This window comes from Oryx dammah, unplaced genomic scaffold (genome assembly GCF_014754425.2).
Source record: "Oryx dammah isolate SB20612 unplaced genomic scaffold, SCBI_Odam_1.1 HiC_scaffold_26, whole genome shotgun sequence".
Lineage (NCBI taxonomy): Eukaryota > Metazoa > Chordata > Mammalia > Artiodactyla > Bovidae > Oryx > Oryx dammah.
Window position 1 is genome coordinate 40,837,540 of NW_024070210.1, and position 21,286 is coordinate 40,858,825.

Below are 21,286 nucleotides of genomic sequence, written 5' to 3' on the forward strand. Positions count from 1 at the left end.
TTCTAGGTCTTTATTAAACTTTTCTTATATCTTCTAGATCTGTGCCTCTATTCTTTTTCTGAGATCTTGAAACATTTTTACTATTGTTACCCCGAATTCTTTTTTTGGGGGGGTAGAATGCATCTCTCTACTTCACTTAAGTTGTTCTTCTGGGTTTTTAATTTTGTTCCTTCATCTGGGACATATTTCTGTGCTCTCTCATTTTATCTAACTTTCTGTGACTTGCAGTATCCATGTTTCAGGTTGCAACATTGTAGTTCTTGCTTCTGCTGTCCTCTTCTGGTGGATGAGGCTTGTGCTGGCTTCCTGGTGGGAGGGACTTTTTTTCCTGTCTGCCGCTGGGTGGAGCCTTTCTTGTCCCGCTGGTGGGCAGGGCTTTGTCAGAGAATATGTTTAGCAGGAAAGACCTTACTCAGAAAGACTTTAAGCAGCCTATCTGCTGATGGGTGGGGCTGTGTTTCTACCTTGTTGGTTGTATGGCCTGAGGCATCAGAGTCTACATGCTGTTTGGAGCCAAGTCTTGGTGAGAAAATGGCAGTCTCCACCAGGGCTCATGCCAGTGAGTACTCTCCAGAATCACTGCCTCTGGTGTCTTTGTTCCCACAGTGAGCCATAACCACCCCCAACCTGTGCAAGAGACCATCCAATACCAACAGGTAGGTCCAGCCCAGGTTCTTATGAGGTCACCACTTTTTTCTCTGGCTTCTGGTGTACATGAGAACTTGTATGTGCCCTACAAGCATAGAGTTTCTATTTTCCCCAGTCCTGTAGAATTCTTGTGATCAAACCTCACTGGCCTTCAAAGTTAGATTCTCTGGGGGTCCTCCTGTTCCCAGACCCCTAGGCTGGGGAGCGTGACCTGGGGCTCAGAACCTTCACTCCTGTGGAAGAATTTCCACTTTGTGGGGCATCCACCAGTAGGTGTGGGATTTATCATGATTGTGCCCCCTCCTACCATTTCATTTTGGCTACTTCTTTGTCTTTAGATATAGGATCCTTTTTACTTTGTCTTTAGATATAGGATCCTTTTTAGGAGGTTCTAGTGTTGGTGTAAGAAAAGTGTCGCCAAGGAGGCACTAACCCCAGGGATGTACCTCTTGCCCAGAGGGAGGTCTTTCAGCTTTGGATCCCTCAAAGGCACAAGGAATGAAACCATGTTCCCATAAGGCAGATAAGTGGGTGGAAGCAGTTTCCACTTTACCTTTGCAGCTCCTTCCGTCCTCCTGCAGGATGTAGCCTTTTGGGCATGAACACTGGTAACTCCCTTCTGTGTTCTTACAGATGAAATTGCAGGGTTTGGGAGCCTGATTGCACTCATTCAGATCTATGATCAAAGAGACACAGTGTGACTGCCCATCTAAAAAGATGTTTCAATGCTCATTACCCACAGCGTCTAACAAAGAATCTTAGTTTTAAAGAAAGAAAAGGTAAACTGTCTTTGATCACTGTCTTACATTTCCTTATGAAATTACACAGGCTTTTTAGAGTTTCATTTTGAGGGTTTCTTCCTCATAATGTCCAATTTCCACCCGAGAATAAACCTGAGTATCAGAAATAGAGCACTTACCTACACAGGCAGTTCCAGTTATATCTGGAGTATAGCCAGTTTTACAAATGCAATGATATGATCCTCTGTCATTGACACATTCCCCATTTCGGCAAACATCATGAATAACCTTGCACTCATCAATATCTATAATTTAATAAATAGCAATTAAAATGAGAAAGGCATTATAAAAGGGTCAATATGTACTATTGGGCATTAAAGCCACTGACACTCACATCTTGACCCTTCTGTCTCATTACTACTTAGCAGGGTGCCAATAGCAAGTGAGTTCTTAGCCTTGGATTGTTAAGTAACAATTTTATACCCATAGCTCTTATTTTTCCTGATCTTTTCAAGATTACTCTGAAATGCAATATAGCATACTTTCATTGGTCTGAAGAAATGCATCTACCATCTCATTTTCACATCTGCCAAAGAATGATAAATCACTTTGGTTATTCCATCTATTCTGTCTTTACCACATCCAATTCTGTTATTAACCTTTAGTCACATCTTTGTAACATGAACATAAATCCTATTTAATCTCTCTATTCTCCTCTCACTTCTGATTTCCTCCCAAGGAGCTCAAAGTCTCTTTTTATAAGACTGCAAACAATTGCAGTTATTGTTAATAAACATAGGCCTGGAAGTCTTTTTCAGAGCAGCCTCAGACACCTTGACAGCCTCCTCATCCCTCTCAAGTTGACACGGCTTGTACTTTTCCAGAGGCAGCTGTCTTAATTCCCAGTACAATCATCCCTCCATATCCAGAGCACTGGTTCCAGAACTACCTTGTTGATATTAAAATTCATGGACACTCAAGCCCCATATACAAAATGGCATAGTACCGTTGACACTGCAGGTTCAATCAACATTGGGTAGAAACCAATCCAAGGTTGGTTGGATCTACAGATATGGAATCTGTGGCTATGGAAGGCTGACTGTATCAGCATTGTTTTATACTTCTTTCATGTGATATATTTCAGCCAGTTTTACTAGATAAAATACATATTGGTAGGCTACTTTAGGAATTTAGTGATCATTTATTCCAAAATGTATCTAAAAGATTATATTCTGAGTAAAAGGTTATATTCTTATAACAAACCAGCTTAAAAAGCTGAGGACTCCTTGTAATGCAAAGACACGAACTGAAGCACACACATTAATCAGACCAAGGACACTCTGGCAACATGGCTTTGAATATCTAAAGTACCATAATGACTTTTTTTTTTTTTTGTCAACCTAAACTGTGCAACTCAACCTAGGCCCACATTATAGATTCTATATTCTCATCTGTTCCTGATAAAACAAATTCCCTGAAAGTATTTTTGGACCATAAATGAAGTACCTGCTCCATTGGTCATAAACCCTCGGCCATGGGGGCAGAGTTTTTTGAAAGCCACAGTGCCCTGGAAGGGGCAGATCTCACAGTGGGGCCCCCAGCCTCTCCCTCCATCGCAGCAGCATTCAGACTTAGTGACGGGGTTCCTGTTGCTCGAGCCGATCTGACACATGTTCTGGAGCACCTCCGTGAAGCAGTACCCTTCCCGGTTGTCTGGAAAGGGTGTTACGGATGCAAAGAAGATTTTAGGGAACTTTAGAAGCATAACATGGTATTCCGAATTTGCTCAGATATTAAGTCCCAAGAAGGATGTAACACTTTACCCTGGCTGAGAAGGAGCAAGAAGGGAAAGCTGGAAGCAGCAGTAAGAGAAAAAGGATGACATCTGGGGAAAACAAGACAAGATATTCAGTAAGTGGGCAGAAAGGCATTGGTATCAACAAGATTATCACTCTATCTGTTCCCAGAAATACGGAGAACCAGGCTATAGCAAGGGTCAGAGAAACACATGGAAACTGATCCTGAGCATCAAGAGCTTAAATAGGCAGCTGAGAAAGAAATTCCAAACAAGTGATTCAATGATACAATTAGCAAAGAAAGAATTTAGCAGCAGGGTGGTGCTAAGCCCAGTGGACAATCATGGTCATAGAATCATCGCCAAAATATGAACATTGTTAACCTTTCCTCAAATTTCAACATTTTCTATTTCAAATAAGTGATCTGGTTTCAAGCATCCCAGTGTGGAGGCTGGGGTTACAAAAGCATCCTGTAGTCTGTACTCACCAAGGCACTCATCCTGGTTGGGGCTGGCTGTGAAGCCGTCATTGCACTCGCAGGTATAGCTCCCCCTGGTGTTGAGGCAGCGCCCGTTCTCACAGATCCCAGGCTTGGTCTGACATTCATTTTCATCTGTGTGGTGTAATTGAAGGACCAAAGAGAAGAGGCGTCATCTGTCCACTTGTACAAAGATAGATTCTTTTTTTTTTAAAGAAAAGTTTAGTTTGTGACTAGATAACCTATTCATGGGCTCAGGAGGGCCTAGAGGAGCTACTCCATGTTCAAGGTCAGGAGGGACGGTGGTAAGGAGATACCCCTTGTCCAAGGCAAGGAGCAGCAGCTGTGCTTTGCTGGAGCAGCCGTGAAGAGATACCCCACATACAAGGTAAGATAAACCCAAGTAAGACGGTAAGTGTTGCAAGACGGCATCAGAGAGCAGACACACTGAAACCATAATCACAGAAAACTAGTCAATCTAATCACACTAGGACCACAGACTTGTCTAACTCAATGAAATTAAGCCATGCCCTGTGGGGCCACCCAATATGGATGGGTCATGGTGGAGAGGTCTGACACAATGTGGTCCACTGGAGAAGGGAATGGCAAACCACTTCAGTATTCTTGACTTGAGAACCCAATGAACAGTATGAAAAGGCAAAATGATAGGGTACTGAAAGAGGCACTCTCCAGGTCGGTAGGTGCCCATTATGCTACTGGAGATCAGTGGAAAAATAACTCCAGAAAGAATGAAGGGATGGAGCTAAAGCAAAAACAATACCCAGCTGTGGATGTGACTGGTGATAGAAGCAAGGTCTGATGCTGTAAAGAGCAATATTGCATAGGAACCCGGAATGTCAGGTCCATGAATCAAGGCAAATTGGAAGTGGTCAAACAGGAGATGGCAAGAGTGAACGTCGACATTCTAGGAATCAGCGAACTAAAATGGACTGGAATGGGTGAATTTAACTCAGATGACCATTATATCTACTACTGCAGGCAGGAATCCCTTAGAAGAAATGGAGTAGCCATCGTGGTCAACAAGAGAGTCTGAAATGTAGTACTTGGATGCAATCTCAAAAACAACAGAATAATCTCTGTTCGTTTCCAAGGCAAACCATTTAATATCACAGTAATCCAAGGCTATGCCCCAACCAGTATTGCTGAAGAAGCTGAATGGTTCTATGAAGACCTGCCTTTTAGAACTAACACCCAAAAAAAAGATGTCCTTTTCATTATAGGGGACTGGAATGCAAAAGTAGGAAGTCAAGAAACACCTGGCGTAACAGGAAAATTTGGCCTTGTAATACGGAATAAAGCAGGGCAAAGGCTAATAGAGTTTTGCCAAGAGAACACACTGGTCATAGCAAACACCCTCTTCCAACAACACAAGAGAAGACTCTACACATGGACATCACCAGATGGTCAACACCGAAATCAGATTGATTATATTCTTTGCAGCCAAAGATGGAGAAGCTCTATAGTCAGCAAAAACAAGACCAGGAGCTGACTGTGGCTGAGATCATGAACTCCTCATTGCCAAATTCCGACTTAAAGAAAGTAGGGAAAACCACTAGACCATTCAGGTATGACCTAAATCAAATCCCTTATGATTATACAGTGGAAGTGAGAAATAGATTTAAGGGCCTAGATCTGATAAAGTGCCTGATGAACTATGGAATGAGGTTCGTGACACTGTACAGGAGGCAGGGATCAAGACCATCCCCATGGAAAAGAAATGCAAACAAGCAAAATGGCTGTCTGGGGAGGCCTTACAAATAGCTGTGAAAAGAAGAGAAGTGAAAAGCAAAGGAGAAAAGGAAAGATATAAGCATCTGAATGCAGAGCTCCAAAGAATAGCAAGAAGAGATAAAGCCTTACTTAGTGATCAATGCAAAGAAATAGAGGAAAACAACAGAATGGGAAAGACTAGAGATGGCTTCAAGAAAATTAGAGATACCAAGGGAACATTTCATGCAAAGATGGGCTCGATAAAGGACAGAAATGGTATGGATCTAACAGAAGCAGAAGATATTAAGAAGAGGTGGCAAGAATACACGGAAGAACTGTACAAAAAAGATCTTCAAGACCAAGATAATCACGATGGTATGATCACTCACCTAGAGCCAGACATCCTGGAATGTGAAGTCAAGTGGGCCTTAGAAAGCATCACTACAAAGCTAGTGGATGTGATGGAATTCCAGTAGAGCTATTTCAAATCCTGAAAGATGATGCTGTGAAAGTGCTGCACTCAATATGCCAGCAAATTTGGAAAACTCAGCAGTGGCCACAGGACTGGAAAAGGTCAATCCCAAAGAAAGGCAATGCCAAAGAATGCTCAAACTACCACACAATTGCACTCATCTCACATGCTAGTATATGCTCAAAATTCTCCAAGTCAGACTTCAGCAGTACGTGAATCGTGAACTTCCTGATGTTCAAACTGGTTTTAGAAAAGCCAGAGGAACCAGAGATCAAATTGCCAATATCTCCTGGATCATCGAAAAAGCAAGAGAGTTCCAGAAAAATATCTACTTCTGCTTATTGACTATGCCAAAGCCTTTGACTATGTGGATCATAAAAAACTGTGGAAAATTCTGAAAGAGATGGGAATACCAGACCACCTGACCTGCCTCTTGAGAAACCTATATGCAGGTCAGGAAGCAACAGTTAGAACTGGACATGGAACAACAGACTGGTTCCAAATAGGAAAAGGAGTATGTCAAGGCTGTATATTGTCACCCTGCTTATTTAACTTATATGCAGAGTACATCATGAGAAACGCTGGGGTGGAAGAAGCACCAGCTGGAATCAAGATTGCCGGGAGAAATATCAATAACCTCAGATATGCAGATGACACCACCCTTATGGCAGAAAGCGAAGAGGAACTAAAAAGCCTCTTGATGAAAGTGAAAGAAGAGAGTGAAAAAGTTGGCTCAAAGCTCAACATTCAGGAAACGAAGATCATGGCATCTGGCCCCATCACTTCATGGGAAATAGATGGGGAAACAGTGCCAGACTTTATTTTGGGGGGCTCCAAAATCACTGCAGATGGTGACTGCAGCCATGAAATTAAAAGATGCTTACTCCTTGGAAGAAAAGTTATGACCAACTTAGCATATTGAAAAGCAGAGACATTACTTTGCCAACAAAGGTCCGTCTAGTCAAGGCTATGGTTTTTCCAGGGGTCATGTATGGATGTGAGAGCTGGACTGTGAAGAAAGCTGAGCGATGAAGAATTGATGCTTTTGAAGTTTGGTGTTGGAGAAGACTCTTGAGAGTCCCTTGGACTGCAAGGAGATCCAACCAGTCCATTCTGAAGGAGATCAGCCCTTGGTGTTTGGAGGGAATGATGCTAAAGCTGAAACTCCAGTACTTTGGCCACCTCATGCGAAGAGTTGACTCATTGCAAAAGACACTGATGTTGGGAGGGATTAGGGGCAGGAGGAAAAGGGGACAACAGAGGATGAGATGGCTGGATGGCATCACTGACTCGATGGACGTGAGTCTGAGTGAACTCCGGGAGTTGGTGATGGACAGGGAGGCCTGGCGTGCTGTGATTCATGGGGTCGTAAAGAGTCAGACATGACTGAGCGATTGAACTGAACCTATTCACATGGTTCCAAATTCAAAGGGTACAAAAGAATATACAGCCCAAAGTGCCCCTCCCTCTCCTCTTCCCCAGCCACCAAACTTCCTTCCTGGGAAGCAACCAGTGCTACTGCTAATTTCTGGAGTATCCTCCTAGAGATGAATTATACCCATACAAACAAATACAGCCATATCTGTGATATACCTCCACCCTTTTAAAAACATAATTAATAGCATGTTTATATACTTAAACATAGATGATAGCACTTTAGGTACACTTATGTTTTTCACTTAAATTTAAAACTTGCCATATCTGTATGTGTAGAGAATTCTCAGAGTGTTATTTTAAATGAAGGTAGAAAAAATCCTTAAGATCAATATGTTAAAGAAATATTACAATACTCACTAGAATAATGTCTGTGATGGTGAGTTTTAACCTGAGGGAGTTTGTCTACACTAATCTTCTGATGCAATGTAGATTATGCCTATAATAATACTTCAACAGTATTAAGGAATAATAAATCATAATTCAGTCTCCCCAGTTTAAAAAAAAGTATTGATAATAGCTGGAGAGTTGAAAGATCATAAAGTAATTTGCCTAGGTGCTCCCATTGAGAATAATTCCAAGCCCCTGAGGTAGAGATCTTATTATGAGAGCCAGAGAGTTGGAACAGGTTAGAATTTGCAATGCTAAGGCCACCCTGATACCAATTAAACCAATATCTGAGGGTGGGACCTGAGCTCTCCAAGTGATTCCAATGTGCAGCTGAGGCTGAGAAGCACTGTTCCCAGAAGATCCAGTGAGTGATCATAAGTCCACATGCTTTTTCTATGCTTTTAAAGTCTGCTCTTCAACTTCCGTTTAAATCTGTATCTTGCAGAGGAAGGGGACAATATGGTTCTTAAGCTTCTTGACTGACAACATAAGAAAGGGCATATGTAGAAATTTTCTAGTATTTTTTCTTCATTAACTAAAGCAGAAGTCAGGAAACTTCTTCTGTAATAACAGTAATAATATAGGCTTTGCAGGCCATTTGATTTCTGTTGCAGCTATTCTGCTCTGTTATTGTGGCATGAAGGCAGCCATGGAAAATTATGAATGGTTACAGCTCTGTTCCAAAATGAGTCTATTTACAAAAACAGGTGGTAGGTTGGCGAGCTGAATTTGGCCCTAGGACTGTGGTTTGCCAATCCCCGGTCTACTATGCTTTTCAAGGCTGAATCCACATTAGAATCACCTGGGGAGCTTTTAAAACTACCAGGACCTGGGCCTCAATCTCGATAAGATCAGATTCTCTGGATGTAGATCCCATTGGTTTAGTGATAATTCTGGTTTAGTGAAATTTACTGAACAACTGTACTCAATGTTAGGGTGGCAGCAGCAAAGTTAAGCCAGTAGAGAGGCATTCCAATGTGATGGGAAGAACCGAACCCACAACGGCAAAGCAGTGTAAACAGTAAAGGAAGGGACGAGAGGAACTACCTGGTCTTCTACTCCTGGCAGCAAAATAGACCTGGAAAAGCACTCAAAGGCCAGCTCAGAGGGAGAGAAATTATGTTGCTGGTGGAATTCATAATCAAGAGGCAAGGAGGCCTCCACGGAAAGTCGTGATAGGAGGTAAGAGAGGCAAGATAGCTCTGGCCAAGGAGAAGACAGCATCCACGCGGACACAGAGCCCATGTCCCTTCCATCCTTTGTCGCTTCCCACTCACTCAAAGCCCCTTTGCTGGGGCTGCCCTTACCTACGCAGCCTTCTCCGTCAGGTCTTCGCTGATACCCAGGTCCACAGATGCACAGGTATGTGCCAATGAGGTTCTTGCACTCCATTTGTTTTTCAGCACAGTCGTGTTTTCCCTCTTCACACTCATCCTCATCTGGAAAGAATGTGCAAATTCATAAAAGGAGCTGCCTTAATTCCCTGCCCTTTAAACGTAAGACAGTATCAAGTAACCAATTTTTACTGACACTATTTCAACATTAACCTACTTCCTTTTGCATTCTTGGGAGCTGGTCTCTTAAGATGGGAAGGCATCTTCTAACGCCCTTTGAACTTAAGAAATTTCTCTCTAGCTGATAAATTTGTCAAAGGCAGGAAGTGTGATTTCTAATTAGTTTTGACATACTGAACTAAAAAGGCCTTATATAAAGCTTTCATAATATGATAATTATAATAGCATTATCAAACTAATAATAAACCAATGCTTCCATTATATAATACTTAATATAGCTTATATCTTAATATCATAGTATTAATATGACATATTAGAATCATTGTGAAATATAATAATGAAAGATTTGGTTTTTACACTTTGAGGAAAAGACAGGCATCTACAAATATCTTCTCTACTAGGTCTTCCCTCCATTTTCTTTTTTCTGGCCCAGTGTGGCTCTTCTTCAATCTTTACTTTCTGTGCTATTGCACTTCCTTCTTTTTATCTTTCCCCTTTATGTTATCTGAATTGAGAAATTTGGACTTTAGCCTGCATGTGACATGGAGCCCTTGCTTTGGAAATCTTCCTACCTTTAAGAAAAATTCTATGTAAATCATTTGAAAAGAACAGATATCTGCTCATTTAAGAACTTGGGAGAAGCAAATCAGAGCTCTTGAAGGATCCCCAGGATTTACCCAACTTTGTATAACAGAGCTTAGTCCAGTACTTTGGCAACTGCAGGTGTTCAGTAAGCACTTTTAAAGGAAATTGTTCCAAGTCAGCTCCATATGCTACCCCATTCTTGGAATATAATATTCCATAGTGATGGTGACTTTATTATTCACATTCCTTCCTTGTGTTCTCATGTTCTCAGTTATCATACTATGATTATTCATAGCTCTCAGCATCTTCATATTGAGCTTCTTATATGTGGGGAAGTTTTTTTTCCCCCTTATATCTCCACATCTCGTAGAATGGCTGGCATGTCACAGGCATGCAATGTGTGGTGAACTAAAAAGGGTCTGCAGTGCCACCCTCAACCCAGCTTTAAGCTACAATTTAGGAGAAAAATGTAGCAATGACAACCTTCATATTGTCCATGGACTACAGCAGTGTTCCCCAATTTCCAGTCTTTCTCTGCTAGTGGATGCTTTGGAAGGACATTTCCCATCATAGACAGAGTTAGAACACCCTGGCTTAGATGACTTTGAATGTGAATGTCTCACCTTTGCACATCCTTCTGTCTTCTCTCAGAACATATCCAGCAGGACACTTGCATTCATATGACCCGTAAGTATTTACACATCGGAAGGCACAGAGCAGAGGATTCTGGGCACACTCATTTATATCTGCAGGAGAAGGCAGTAAGAGAATAACGGACCATAAGCCTCAACCGAGAAAGGAATATACTTTTACCAAAAGTTGCCATAAACATGGATAGACCAAGCAGTCTCTGCATTTCCAGGATTATAAAATGAATTTGTTATTTTATAATTGGCCCAAGTAGGGTGATCATACATCTTGGTTCTTCCAGCACAATCTCAGTTTATACTTATGGTGCTGGTATAATTATTGTTATTTAGTCAGACGAGAAATTATAGGTCATCCTACATATAGGGAGCTTTTCAGAAATGCTGGCTTTTAAGTCTCAAGTTGACCAGTTACCACTCTCTAAAGTCACAGTGAAATGGGGATCAGTTTTACCCCATTTAGCCAGAATAACTGCTAAGTCAACTGTGGTGAGGACAGAACCCCCAGTATCCTTCTCCAGATAAAAGAGGATCCTGTGAAGTAACAGTGATTCTCATGCCCAAGAAAGTATTCTGAATAACTTTACACTTATAGAAATATTGTACTTAGTTCACACTGAGGCTTAAGTTATAGCCTTAAATAGGAATGACAGTAATAGATTAATAGATAAAAGAGGTTTCTATAGATTGCATAGTTTGGAACCATCATAATATGGTTCAGAAAAGCAGGGTTAAAACCGATCTTGATTAGCACAATTTCTCCCTGAGGCCAATGATCCTGACAAGAATATCCATGAGATCCCACATTGTGATCTAGTAACAGCCTTTAAAGATTCACCAACATCTTTGACTAGGAGTATTGATAGATAATATCTCTAATGAAAAGCTCAGCTTAATACCCACTGTACCATCGCCTCACCTTCATTCTTTTCTTAAACCAGTGGCTCTCACTTAAGAGTGCATCAGAACTACCTGGAGGGCTGCTGGGTCCCACCCTTAGAGTCTGATTCAGGAGGTCTGGGACAAGGCCTGAAAATCCGTATTTCTAACAAATTCCCAGGTGACACTGATGTGGCTGATCCAGGGACCACCCTTTGAGAGCTGCTATTCTAGACACACCCTCCCTTGCCTTTCTTTCCTTGCATCCTACCAGACATACTGGCAGTTGCTCAGAGAGTATCGACAGCCTCTTTTGCAGTGATTGCCCCCAGAGAGAGAAAGGATATTGGTGTTAATCTTAGTGTGTAGTTGTTTCTATGAAGAGAAAAGAAAAAGAAAGGGTGTATAGGATAAAGTGGGAAAAAGGGGAGGCAAAGAAAATAAGAAAGAGGGTAGGAGACAGGACAGGTGTTATATTCAAATATTAGTGGTAGTAGAGACCCCAAGAAGAACTCTGCATGAGATGTGGCATCACCTGGGTCATGAACCACCTACATCTTTTTCAGACACTTTCTGCAGAAAGGAGGCCACATAGAGAAGAAATGATGACATGGCCCAGATTTTATTTATTTTATATACCCTGGGTGGTATTTAATACTAAGAATTATAATCAACCACCTACTATCCCTATGATCAGAACATGCAACCAACTATCCTAGGTTTAAGAGGCTTACCTTCACAAGTCATCATTGGCCCAGGCTCAAATCCCTCCTCACAGGTGCATTCAAAACCTCCAATCACATTCTTGCAGGTTCCATTTCCACAAGGATTGCCTACTGAACATTCATCAGTGTCTGCAAGTGATCAGAAGTGTAGTCAAAATATGAATTGAGAGAAAATGGACTTGGACTCAGATAGTACCTTTCAAATTCCATCAGAGTACTTTGATCTCTAACATTTTGGTTCATTCTCTTTCTGTCCTTGCAAGAGAGGAGTGCACATCTTATTACCACAGATTTATAGCTATAAAATTTGACTTGCTAAGTGGCAGTAACAGTACTCAGGCTTCTTAGCCCTTACTGTGCTCTTTGCCATGGGTGCCTCCAGCCTCCTGTTATGAAATACATCTACTGGGAAGAGATGCTCAAAGGGTTAAAACAAGGCTTCTCTTATAAGTCAAAAGTTTTTGCTTACTTAATGTTAGAAATACACCTCCAGTTTGGCCTTACATTACATCATTCTCCAAGAAGCCTTAAACATGATGGAGTTTTGCCAGATATAAAATAGAAGACTAAACTTACGCAAAATAAGAGACCAGAGGTTAAGCAAAATTAAGACACTGGATAAAGTCAAGAGTCAAGTAGATTTTGTTGAATTTGTGGAAACCAGATGGCTTCCATTAGGCAGAAGAAAGGCTAGAAAGAAATATGTTTAGGGTATGATCTCTCTAAACAACTGTGGAGAAAGCTTTACCAAGGAAGTCTAAAAAATATATGTCTCCTAATCTATCCACCTAGAATATTGACTGTTCTTATTCTGACATATTTCTTGGGGAGAACACCTTCCTTTGGGAAAGGAACATTCCAGAGAAATAACATTGCTATCTCAGCTGTCTAGAGCACAGAAAAGTGATGAATTATGATTGAGGGCTGTGTCTCAGGTTAGGTTCTGAAGTCAGAAAGTGAGGGCAAGAGGGCAGGGCTGAGAGACCCTGGTGAGGAGGTGTATTTCTCACATATATCGTAGCACTAACTGAAGATATTGAATAGAAAACACAACTTTGCTTTTGTTCTGCTATGAAATTGCATTTCACTATCAGGATTATTACATCTCTTTCAAGTTAATAAAAATCACAGTATCATTGATTTTTAGAGCTGTAAGGTAATTAGAAATATATTAATCCATCTGCATGATATTTATTATATTCTGAGGCTTAGAGGGCTGAAAAACTTGTTTAAGTTCCCACAGCCATGGTTGTGGATAAAAACCACATACCTTGATTCCCTGTATGGAAAGAACATTTTCTAATGCACACAGACAAACCTTCAGCATTTATGCCATTATTAATTTAGGTTACACCGAATGGCTTTGAATTTCTTAGATAAAAGAGGTCAAAGGTCAGTCACAGGAGCCATTCTTTGAAATTTTAATAAGGGGGCTAAAACAAGAGGATACCCTGGGTACGCAGCCTCTCACAGTACTAAGTGTAACAAAATCTGAGTGAATTTTGTGTTTTCCATACTGAGAGAATAAGATTATGACAATTAACAATTTTTTTTCAAATTTCTTAAAGGCTTTCACTATAATGCTGTCCATTTTACCATCTCTTCAAATGTGTTCAGTGTCCTTGTCATCAGACTGTAAGGCCCATTCACGGAAGGGCCCTGTGGCTCAGTTCACTAGTGTAGCCAGAGAACCAAGCACAGTGCCTGGTACCTGGCAGGGACCCAGCCAGTATTGCTAGATGAATGATACATGAATGAGTATATAAAACTTATTTCTGTCCCATCTTTATATAGCCTTGTGTGAATGCTGAATTGCTTAATTTCTGATTTGTAAAATCTCTGTAGAAGAAGCCACTTTATTACTCACCCACACATTCATTCCCTTGCAGAATGTAGCCAAAGGGACATTCGCAGCGATAGGACCCATCGGTGTTGATGCACTGCCCGTGTTTACAGACATCGGGTTCTTTGCACTCATCCATGTCTTAAGCATAGGAGGAGGAGAAAGTGAACAACAAAGTAACTTTTTAGAAACACAAAGGGAAATTATGATTGTTTCAGTGTCTAATCAATGAAATGCATTATAATATTAACATACAATATAATAATATAATTGGTATCTAAATGAAAAGACCAAAAAATAGGGCTTCATTTACCAAGATAAATGTGGAGAAATAACAGCGAGAGAAAAGACAAGGAAGAGACTGGTTGAGAATATTATAAAATGCTGAGAGTCCAGTGCAAGCCACTCACCAACTGCTGAATCATCAAGTCCCACGATGATGCCACTTCCATAGGGACAGATCTGGCGGAAGGCCTCTGTGGTGGAGATGAACCCTCGTTAATGGGTGGGCCAATGGCATTTAGCAAATATCGTGTGGAGGCTGCACATACTGGAATATGATGAACAATCCAAGCCCAGAAGCCAGGGAAAGTTAACAAAGCTCTCAGAGCTGTGGTACCTACTACTTGGGCAGCTTCGAGTCATAACATACTTCAGAAAAAAATAACTACCTTGCTCCTAAGATAAAATAATCTTAGTGAACATTTCAACTGGAGTTAACAATTAAATTGTCTTATTTTCTGAAAGCCTGCAGTCTTACAGCCTGGCCTATGAATGCCCCAAAGAGATGCAGACAGGAGACATACCATCAGGTTCAGTGGGGCACAGCTCGCAGGGATCTCCCCAACCTTCTCCCTTCAAGGCACAGCAGCATTCCTGTTTGGAGTGATTTCTGGATCTGGGTGATGAACACTTTCCTCCTTCAAACTTGGCGTAACAGTAGCTCATTCGTAAATCTGCAGCAAAAATTCAAGAGACCCCTCAATGGCTTTCCTGATAAGTCATTATTGTATAAAATTGAGTAAGAAACAGTCCACCCTGTTAAATGTGATCTCTTCTTATGACTAAAGTCATACTTTTTAAGTGACTATAAAAGTAACTGAGCTGAGATCGTTAAATGAGAGTTCATTGCTCAGTTGTGTCCGACTCTTTGCAACCCCATAGCCCATGAGGCTCCTCTGTCCATGGGATTCTCCAGGCAAGAATACTGGAGTGAGTTGCCATGCCCTCCTTCAGGGGATTTTCCTGGCCCAGGGATCGAACCTGGGTCTAATGCATTGCAGGCAGATTCTTTACCATCTGAGCCACCAGAGAAGCCTGAGATCTTTAAAGTGATAAATAACTTTTGTAGTATGATCTGAAGAACAAATCTGTGTGACTTTTACCTTCTTACTTTTCATTTTATCCAAGGTTCCAAAGCAATCTGATGTGAATAATTAAAACCAGCACTGTCACATTCCAGGGCTGTCATCATCAGTGACTTTATTCAGAGATGGACTAACATTTAGTGAGCACACTATGTTAAGGTAGATCTCCCAGTCTAGGTCTCACTGTGATATTACACACTGCACTGTGTATTCTGTGTCACCTAAGCCCTGGAGACAAAACCCCAGATGCCAGGCATAGAGCAAATAAAGATGTGGCAGTTTTGTGGACTGGCAAAAATACAACGAACTCAGATATTTCACTGAAGCAGCTATTCAGTTTCTGTCTACAAAATATAGGTGAGGTTTTCTGCAGATTTTATGCACATATGTGTACACACTTGCACACACACAGAAGCTTGTCTGGCTCAACAGAGACAGGGAAGGTAAAGAGGACAGGAAGATAGGGGGATGTGAAGGAGAATAATCATCCTTTCAAAGGGTATACTTCTTTCCTTTCTGACTTTATTACAATTTTAATATATTACTGTACCACTAATATTACAGTATAAAAAGAAACTAAAGAATTGGTTCTTTCTAATTAATGTATTTTAAGTGAGAAAAAATGTAAACCTATATATTACTCTGTCACAGTAATAAATAATAACATTTTTGTTTGGTAAACATAAATTTTAGCTTATATATGACAGATTCTACTGACTTTGGGTAATCTTTGAAACTGAAATTTATGCTTCTTTTTAGGTTATTTTGTGCTTTAAAACTAAAGAATGAAGCAGAAAATATCAGTATTTTGAGGTACATAAATTGTATCGTTAATATACTTTGATTTTATTAAAATTTACTTATTTGTTACTATAAAGAATATATTTCTTTAACATCAGTTCTTTCTTGGCGACTCCAACATGGAGCATGGGACTGGGATCTAGGTCCTACAAAATTCTCCAGTATTGCTTGATGCAGCTTTGGAAACTGACTTTTCCATTTCTTATAGAGCAAATTGGGTGCCTCTAAAAAGTGAGCTCATCCAAGAGCCTGGAGTGTGTTTGCCCTCAAATTTGACTTCCAAAGTTTTGCAAACTCCTCTGAGTTACACAGATGCTAAAATCTGCAGGTTTTAAGGAAATGTTTTCAGCTCCATTTTGCACAATACTCCTTTCTTTATGAATGACCGGGTCTGCTCTCTCCTGTCAATGTTTTCAAGTCCAGGTAGCAAATTATTAGAGTCATTTATAATTTCAGTTAAGACAATTTTACCATCTTAATGACACAATGTGAGAATAACTGAGTTGCAAAAGATCACAGCAGGAAAATTTTCATGAATTAAAGTAAAAGTATCAGCCAACCATATTTACCAGGCTCCAATAAGTCAAATTCAGTTGGCTTTTGCAATGAACTTGTTGAACTCATCATGGCTACCAACTCTGCAGATAAATGATCTCTCTGGGGTCTACTGTATTTTCACATTTGTTATGGGTGGGGACCTAATAGTCCCCTTTTCGCAAACTACTCTTCTGAAGGTGAAGAACAATAAAAGCTGATCCTTGTCCTGCAACATCTCCTCTATTCAAATGTTGTCTCTGTTGAGAAGCGTCAAGATTTTACAAACTGTAGTTTTTTCAAGGACACCTTTTAATTGCTTTCTTTTGTTTTTCTCAGAAATCAAAATATTAGGTTTATTACTGCTGACACCCGGCATGGAAAGTATGTCTCTGAATTGCAGGCATGTCTCATGGCTTCCTCACGTTCCTCCCAGAATTTGCTTTACTCAAGTCCATTGTCACATACAGCATTTTGTGTTTACTGGTCCTATTTTTATCATTTATGCCTATCACTATTTTAAGACATAATTTAATGACTACTCAAAAGAAATCTCAATAAGCATATCAAAACTCAATTCTTTCCTTTGTCTTCCAGCTTGAAATGTATCTTTTAATCCTGGATACATGCATGTTCTAGTATTGCTCTGTTATGTTCTCATTCTCGTTTCCTTTTATTACTGACCCTGTTCCATACCCCAGCCCACCTCCCCAGCACCACTGTATCACCTCACCCCGGAAAAGAATCTAGGTATGAAGTTCAGAGTGAGCCAAAGTGACACATGCCTTCACTGAACTTCGTGGTAGGAGTGACTCACTGACCTCTGTGGCCTTCAGGGGCCAGAGGCTGTTCACCTGAGCCCTAGATCCCATTTGTTCCTTCAAAAACATTATCCATGGTTCTCTCCTATGAGATTTTCTAATTTTATGGGCACTAGAAGCTTGACTCCTAATTTGCCATCTTATAATAAAAACACAGCTCTTAATTCCCTGGCTCTAGCAAAATCTCTGTGCTGTGGGAGATTTACATTGGCTTTGTGGTCACTGTCTGGAATTGGTGTTTTAATCAAAGGTGCCATGCACTGGGAAAGAGTTTGTGTGCGCCCGCATCCTTTTAACGAGGGCTTGCTAGGATGCCTGTTTACCAGTCCATCTGTGAAGCACCCTTAATGACCTTTGAAATTTCATCAGAGCTACAAAAGTCACTTTCCCTGCTCGCATTCCTCAATCCTGGCTCTGCCTCTTGGAGCTGAGCTTGTGGCAGGGCTGCTCACAGCTGGGCTGAGTCTTCCTGCAGCGTTAGCTTGCTCAGTGACAGGCCAGTGCAAATTGAATTAATAGCCTCTGAATTTCCTCTGGCCTGCCACATCGGCAGATTCACACCTGGTTTCTCACTACTTTCCTTCCAAACTCCGGCCAAGCCAAAGGCACACAAAAACAAAGGAGCAAGAGCTAGAATTTATCTGGTTGGTCTGCACCAAACAGACTGATTATCTGCTTGCATCAAGCACTGCCCCACCCACAACCCAGAAATCCACATGGGGCTCTGATAGCTACCTGCAAGATCAAACCAACAGAGAAATTCTCAATGGTCCCCCTTCACATCCCTAAATATTACATGACAAGATGACCAGTTGAAAAGTAAAAGGTTAATCAATTCGAATAACAATCGTAAGAGTCTGTGAAAGACTCAGAAATGAACAAAGCTTTGTCATGTATTCAATAAGACTGTTTGGGTAGGTATTCTTATTTGTTTAAAAAGAAGAAAATTGAGCTTCCAAAAGATTAAATGACTTGCCCTAGGCTATAAACGACAAGGCTGAGATCCCTAAAGCCCAATTTTTGGAATCTTAAATAACATCCATTGCCTTTTACTTGGTAATACGGAAGTAAAAAAAAAAAAAAAAAAAGGCTAAGAAAGAATCCTGAACAATAAAACAAACAAAAACCCCACTGGAATGGGGTAGGGGTTGTGGGGGAGATATGTGTGTTTGCATGTGGCTTTTTTTTTTTTTTTTTGGTCCTGAATTCATTAAACTAGTGTGTATAAGTAGACAGACATATACAATTGCCTTCTTTAGTAAAGTCTAAGTAGTTTTCTGAGACATAATAAACTCTGTCATGCATAAGTTCAGGCTCTCCTTTTGACTTTTTTTGAAGTTCACAAGTGTTATTCCTGAAAACAGACTATGGGCCAGCAAGAATCCTGGTCAGTTCACATTTATTTTTCTGTTTTCTTAGAAAACTTGTGACGTAAGAGATGGGCACTATATCCTGGGAGCACATGAGTTAATCTGCATTTTCTGTCTGAAAGTCTAGGTTTTGGCCCACATTTACACAGGTTACCTCTTCTGAGGCAGAGAACTTGTAAGTGAACTTCCCCTAGGCTTTCCCATGTTCAGGGGCTCATGGCTGATTCCCTGCTGACTGACCTGTCAGCATCTGTGTTCTCAGGGGGAGAGGCAGGTTTAAAGTGCCAGGACAGTTGTTGTACAAGCAACCATAACATGATGGATGAGTTTTTAACCTCAAAAGTAAAAATGAACTTTCTGACATATGGTAATCATTAGACCTCTGGGTGAATGAAAACACTCCATCTTCTCTTTTACAGAGAATCAAAGCTTTGCCATGTTTAAAAAAAATAAAACCACAACAAATAAACACAGAGTAATGAAAGTGTAAAGCCAAAAGTCAAAAGCACTTACCTTGGCACCTTCTTCCAGTGGAGGACAAGGAGAACCCGTCTGGACACAGACATTTGAAGCTGCCTTCAGTGTTACTGCACGTGCCCAAGGCACAGATTTCTGGCTCTTCAACACATTCATCAATATCTAAAAAAAAGTACACATGTCAAACAAAGTCAAAACACAGTGGAGACACTGTCAGATACTAAATGCACAATGTAAAAGTACAAAGCCTAACTGAGTTTCAAAAATTCTTCCAATAATGAAAATTTTTCCTGTATCATAATGCTGGAGTGGACTTTAGGCTGTGATGACTTTTAAAAAACTAGTTTTGCTGGTTCTTATTATAAAAATGGACTCTGCAAGTGCCTTCTTTCGGATGCAGTGAGAAACATTTTTTACCCAGATTGAGTTTATTAGATAATTAGAAAGCTGCAGTAATTTCATACTACCCTCAACTGGGAAGGAGCAAGAAACTCTAGAGTCTGACTTCACTAAAAAGTAAGCAGATGCTCTGAAATTCTAATTATTTTAACAATGAGTTACTCAGGGAGAGATCTAGGCCTTTGAACCAAATTTGTTCCTCTCCACCCATCCACAGTGTTTTCCCCAGTATCCTATGCGATCAACCTAAAACTGTGACTTTTACAAGGACACTAATACTTGTGAAAATAATCCTAATGCAATACAAACTAAAGACATCACAGGAAATGAGGCTCCTGTCATTTGCAGTTTAATTTTTCTGAAGACACAAAGATATCTTCCATGTAAAGACTATAGTTTTTGTTTTATCATCTAGATAATACGAATTTGACACGTAATTGTGGCATGTTTCCTTGAGCATATTAGTATACCTTATCTACTGTAAAGGGATAATTAAGGATGGTCTGCATCCTGAATGGCTTGAGTATGTCCTAGTTTGCCTGGGAGAGTGCTAGTTTATGCCTGTTGACCTGCACTCATGAATAGTGAGTGTAGGTCAAAATTGTCTTCATTTGGTGAAGTATATGATGACCCTACTTATGGAAAAAATATGACCACTCTTTCCAACAGGCTTACCCATCTTTTCCCCTGACTTTCAGCAGGAATTTGTAGTGAAAAAGAGGTAAGTCTTGAGTCTCAGCCACGCTATTTTAATGGAAATATTTTTTTCCAACAAAAGAGATTATCTCTTATATCTTGGGACTCTTTATCTTCAGGTTTGTAAAAGTTCTACCCACACCAAAATGTATTTGTATTACACAGCTTTATTCCCATGAGGTCCAAGTAAAGGGAAGTTATGAAATTAACTTTGTTATCTTGACTTAGCTTTGTAAATACCACACAACAGATATTCTAGAAATGTGCAATGCAAAGTGATTATCTTTCTGTACAATGTAAAACCAGCCTCCTCCTCATTTCATGTTATATCACATTTATAACTGCATTATGCTTCCTGTGGTTTATTCACTAACAAATCTGAACAAATGTGAGCTAACAAAGCTGATGATGACGAATGACTCCATCCCTACACTCCCTCCACCCCCACATCCAATCTTTTCTTAAAAGTCAACTTTTGTAAAAATGCTCAGATGCTTCCTTTTTTTCTTGTTTTTGTTATGATTCTCCTATGGTAGAAATCAAACTGTAGGCACCAGCTTCATAAGGGTAGGGACAGAGATTTAGAATGAACACATTTATTGACTTCTGAAAATAATTTTTTCTATATATTTTCATTCTGTTCATTTAGGGGTAACTTTGCATTAATCATGGAGGGAATAATGTTGACCTCTAATAGAAGTAAAATGACACAGTAATTTGTATTTAGGTCTCATTTTGATGTTTTCACTTAGAATATTATCATTTGACTGAGATTTAAATTAGATATATAATAAACATTTCTCATTGATGATATTAAAAGTGGACAATTCTTACTCATTAGGGACTAGACACAGACTTGTTTAAAGGTGGGAGCATGGACTAGGTGACTTCTTAAAAGTCCTTTTCATTCTATTTATTTATGAATTTTGACAATTAATG

The 21,286-nt window shown here is 40.2% G+C and overlaps 1 protein-coding gene across 1 annotated transcript in view; it reads right to left on the reverse strand.

The window, feature by feature from the left end:
- The window catches only part of FBN1 (fibrillin 1), a 273,407-nt gene that overhangs the window by 25,697 nt on the left and 226,424 nt on the right, over nucleotides 1–21,286 (reverse strand). Inside the window, exons 50-60 of the mRNA XM_040226469.1 lie at nucleotides 19,289–19,414; nucleotides 14,689–14,838; nucleotides 14,293–14,358; nucleotides 13,907–14,023; nucleotides 12,049–12,168; nucleotides 10,412–10,534; nucleotides 8,997–9,128; nucleotides 3,672–3,797; nucleotides 2,895–3,101; nucleotides 1,568–1,693; nucleotides 1,202–1,324 (exon numbers count right to left, since the gene is read on the reverse strand). Of these exons, the coding sequence (XP_040082403.1) occupies nucleotides 1,202–1,324; nucleotides 1,568–1,693; nucleotides 2,895–3,101; nucleotides 3,672–3,797; nucleotides 8,997–9,128; nucleotides 10,412–10,534; nucleotides 12,049–12,168; nucleotides 13,907–14,023; nucleotides 14,293–14,358; nucleotides 14,689–14,838; nucleotides 19,289–19,414 (1,416 nt within the window). The remainder of the gene's footprint in view (nucleotides 1–1,201; nucleotides 1,325–1,567; nucleotides 1,694–2,894; nucleotides 3,102–3,671; nucleotides 3,798–8,996; nucleotides 9,129–10,411; nucleotides 10,535–12,048; nucleotides 12,169–13,906; nucleotides 14,024–14,292; nucleotides 14,359–14,688; nucleotides 14,839–19,288; nucleotides 19,415–21,286) is intronic.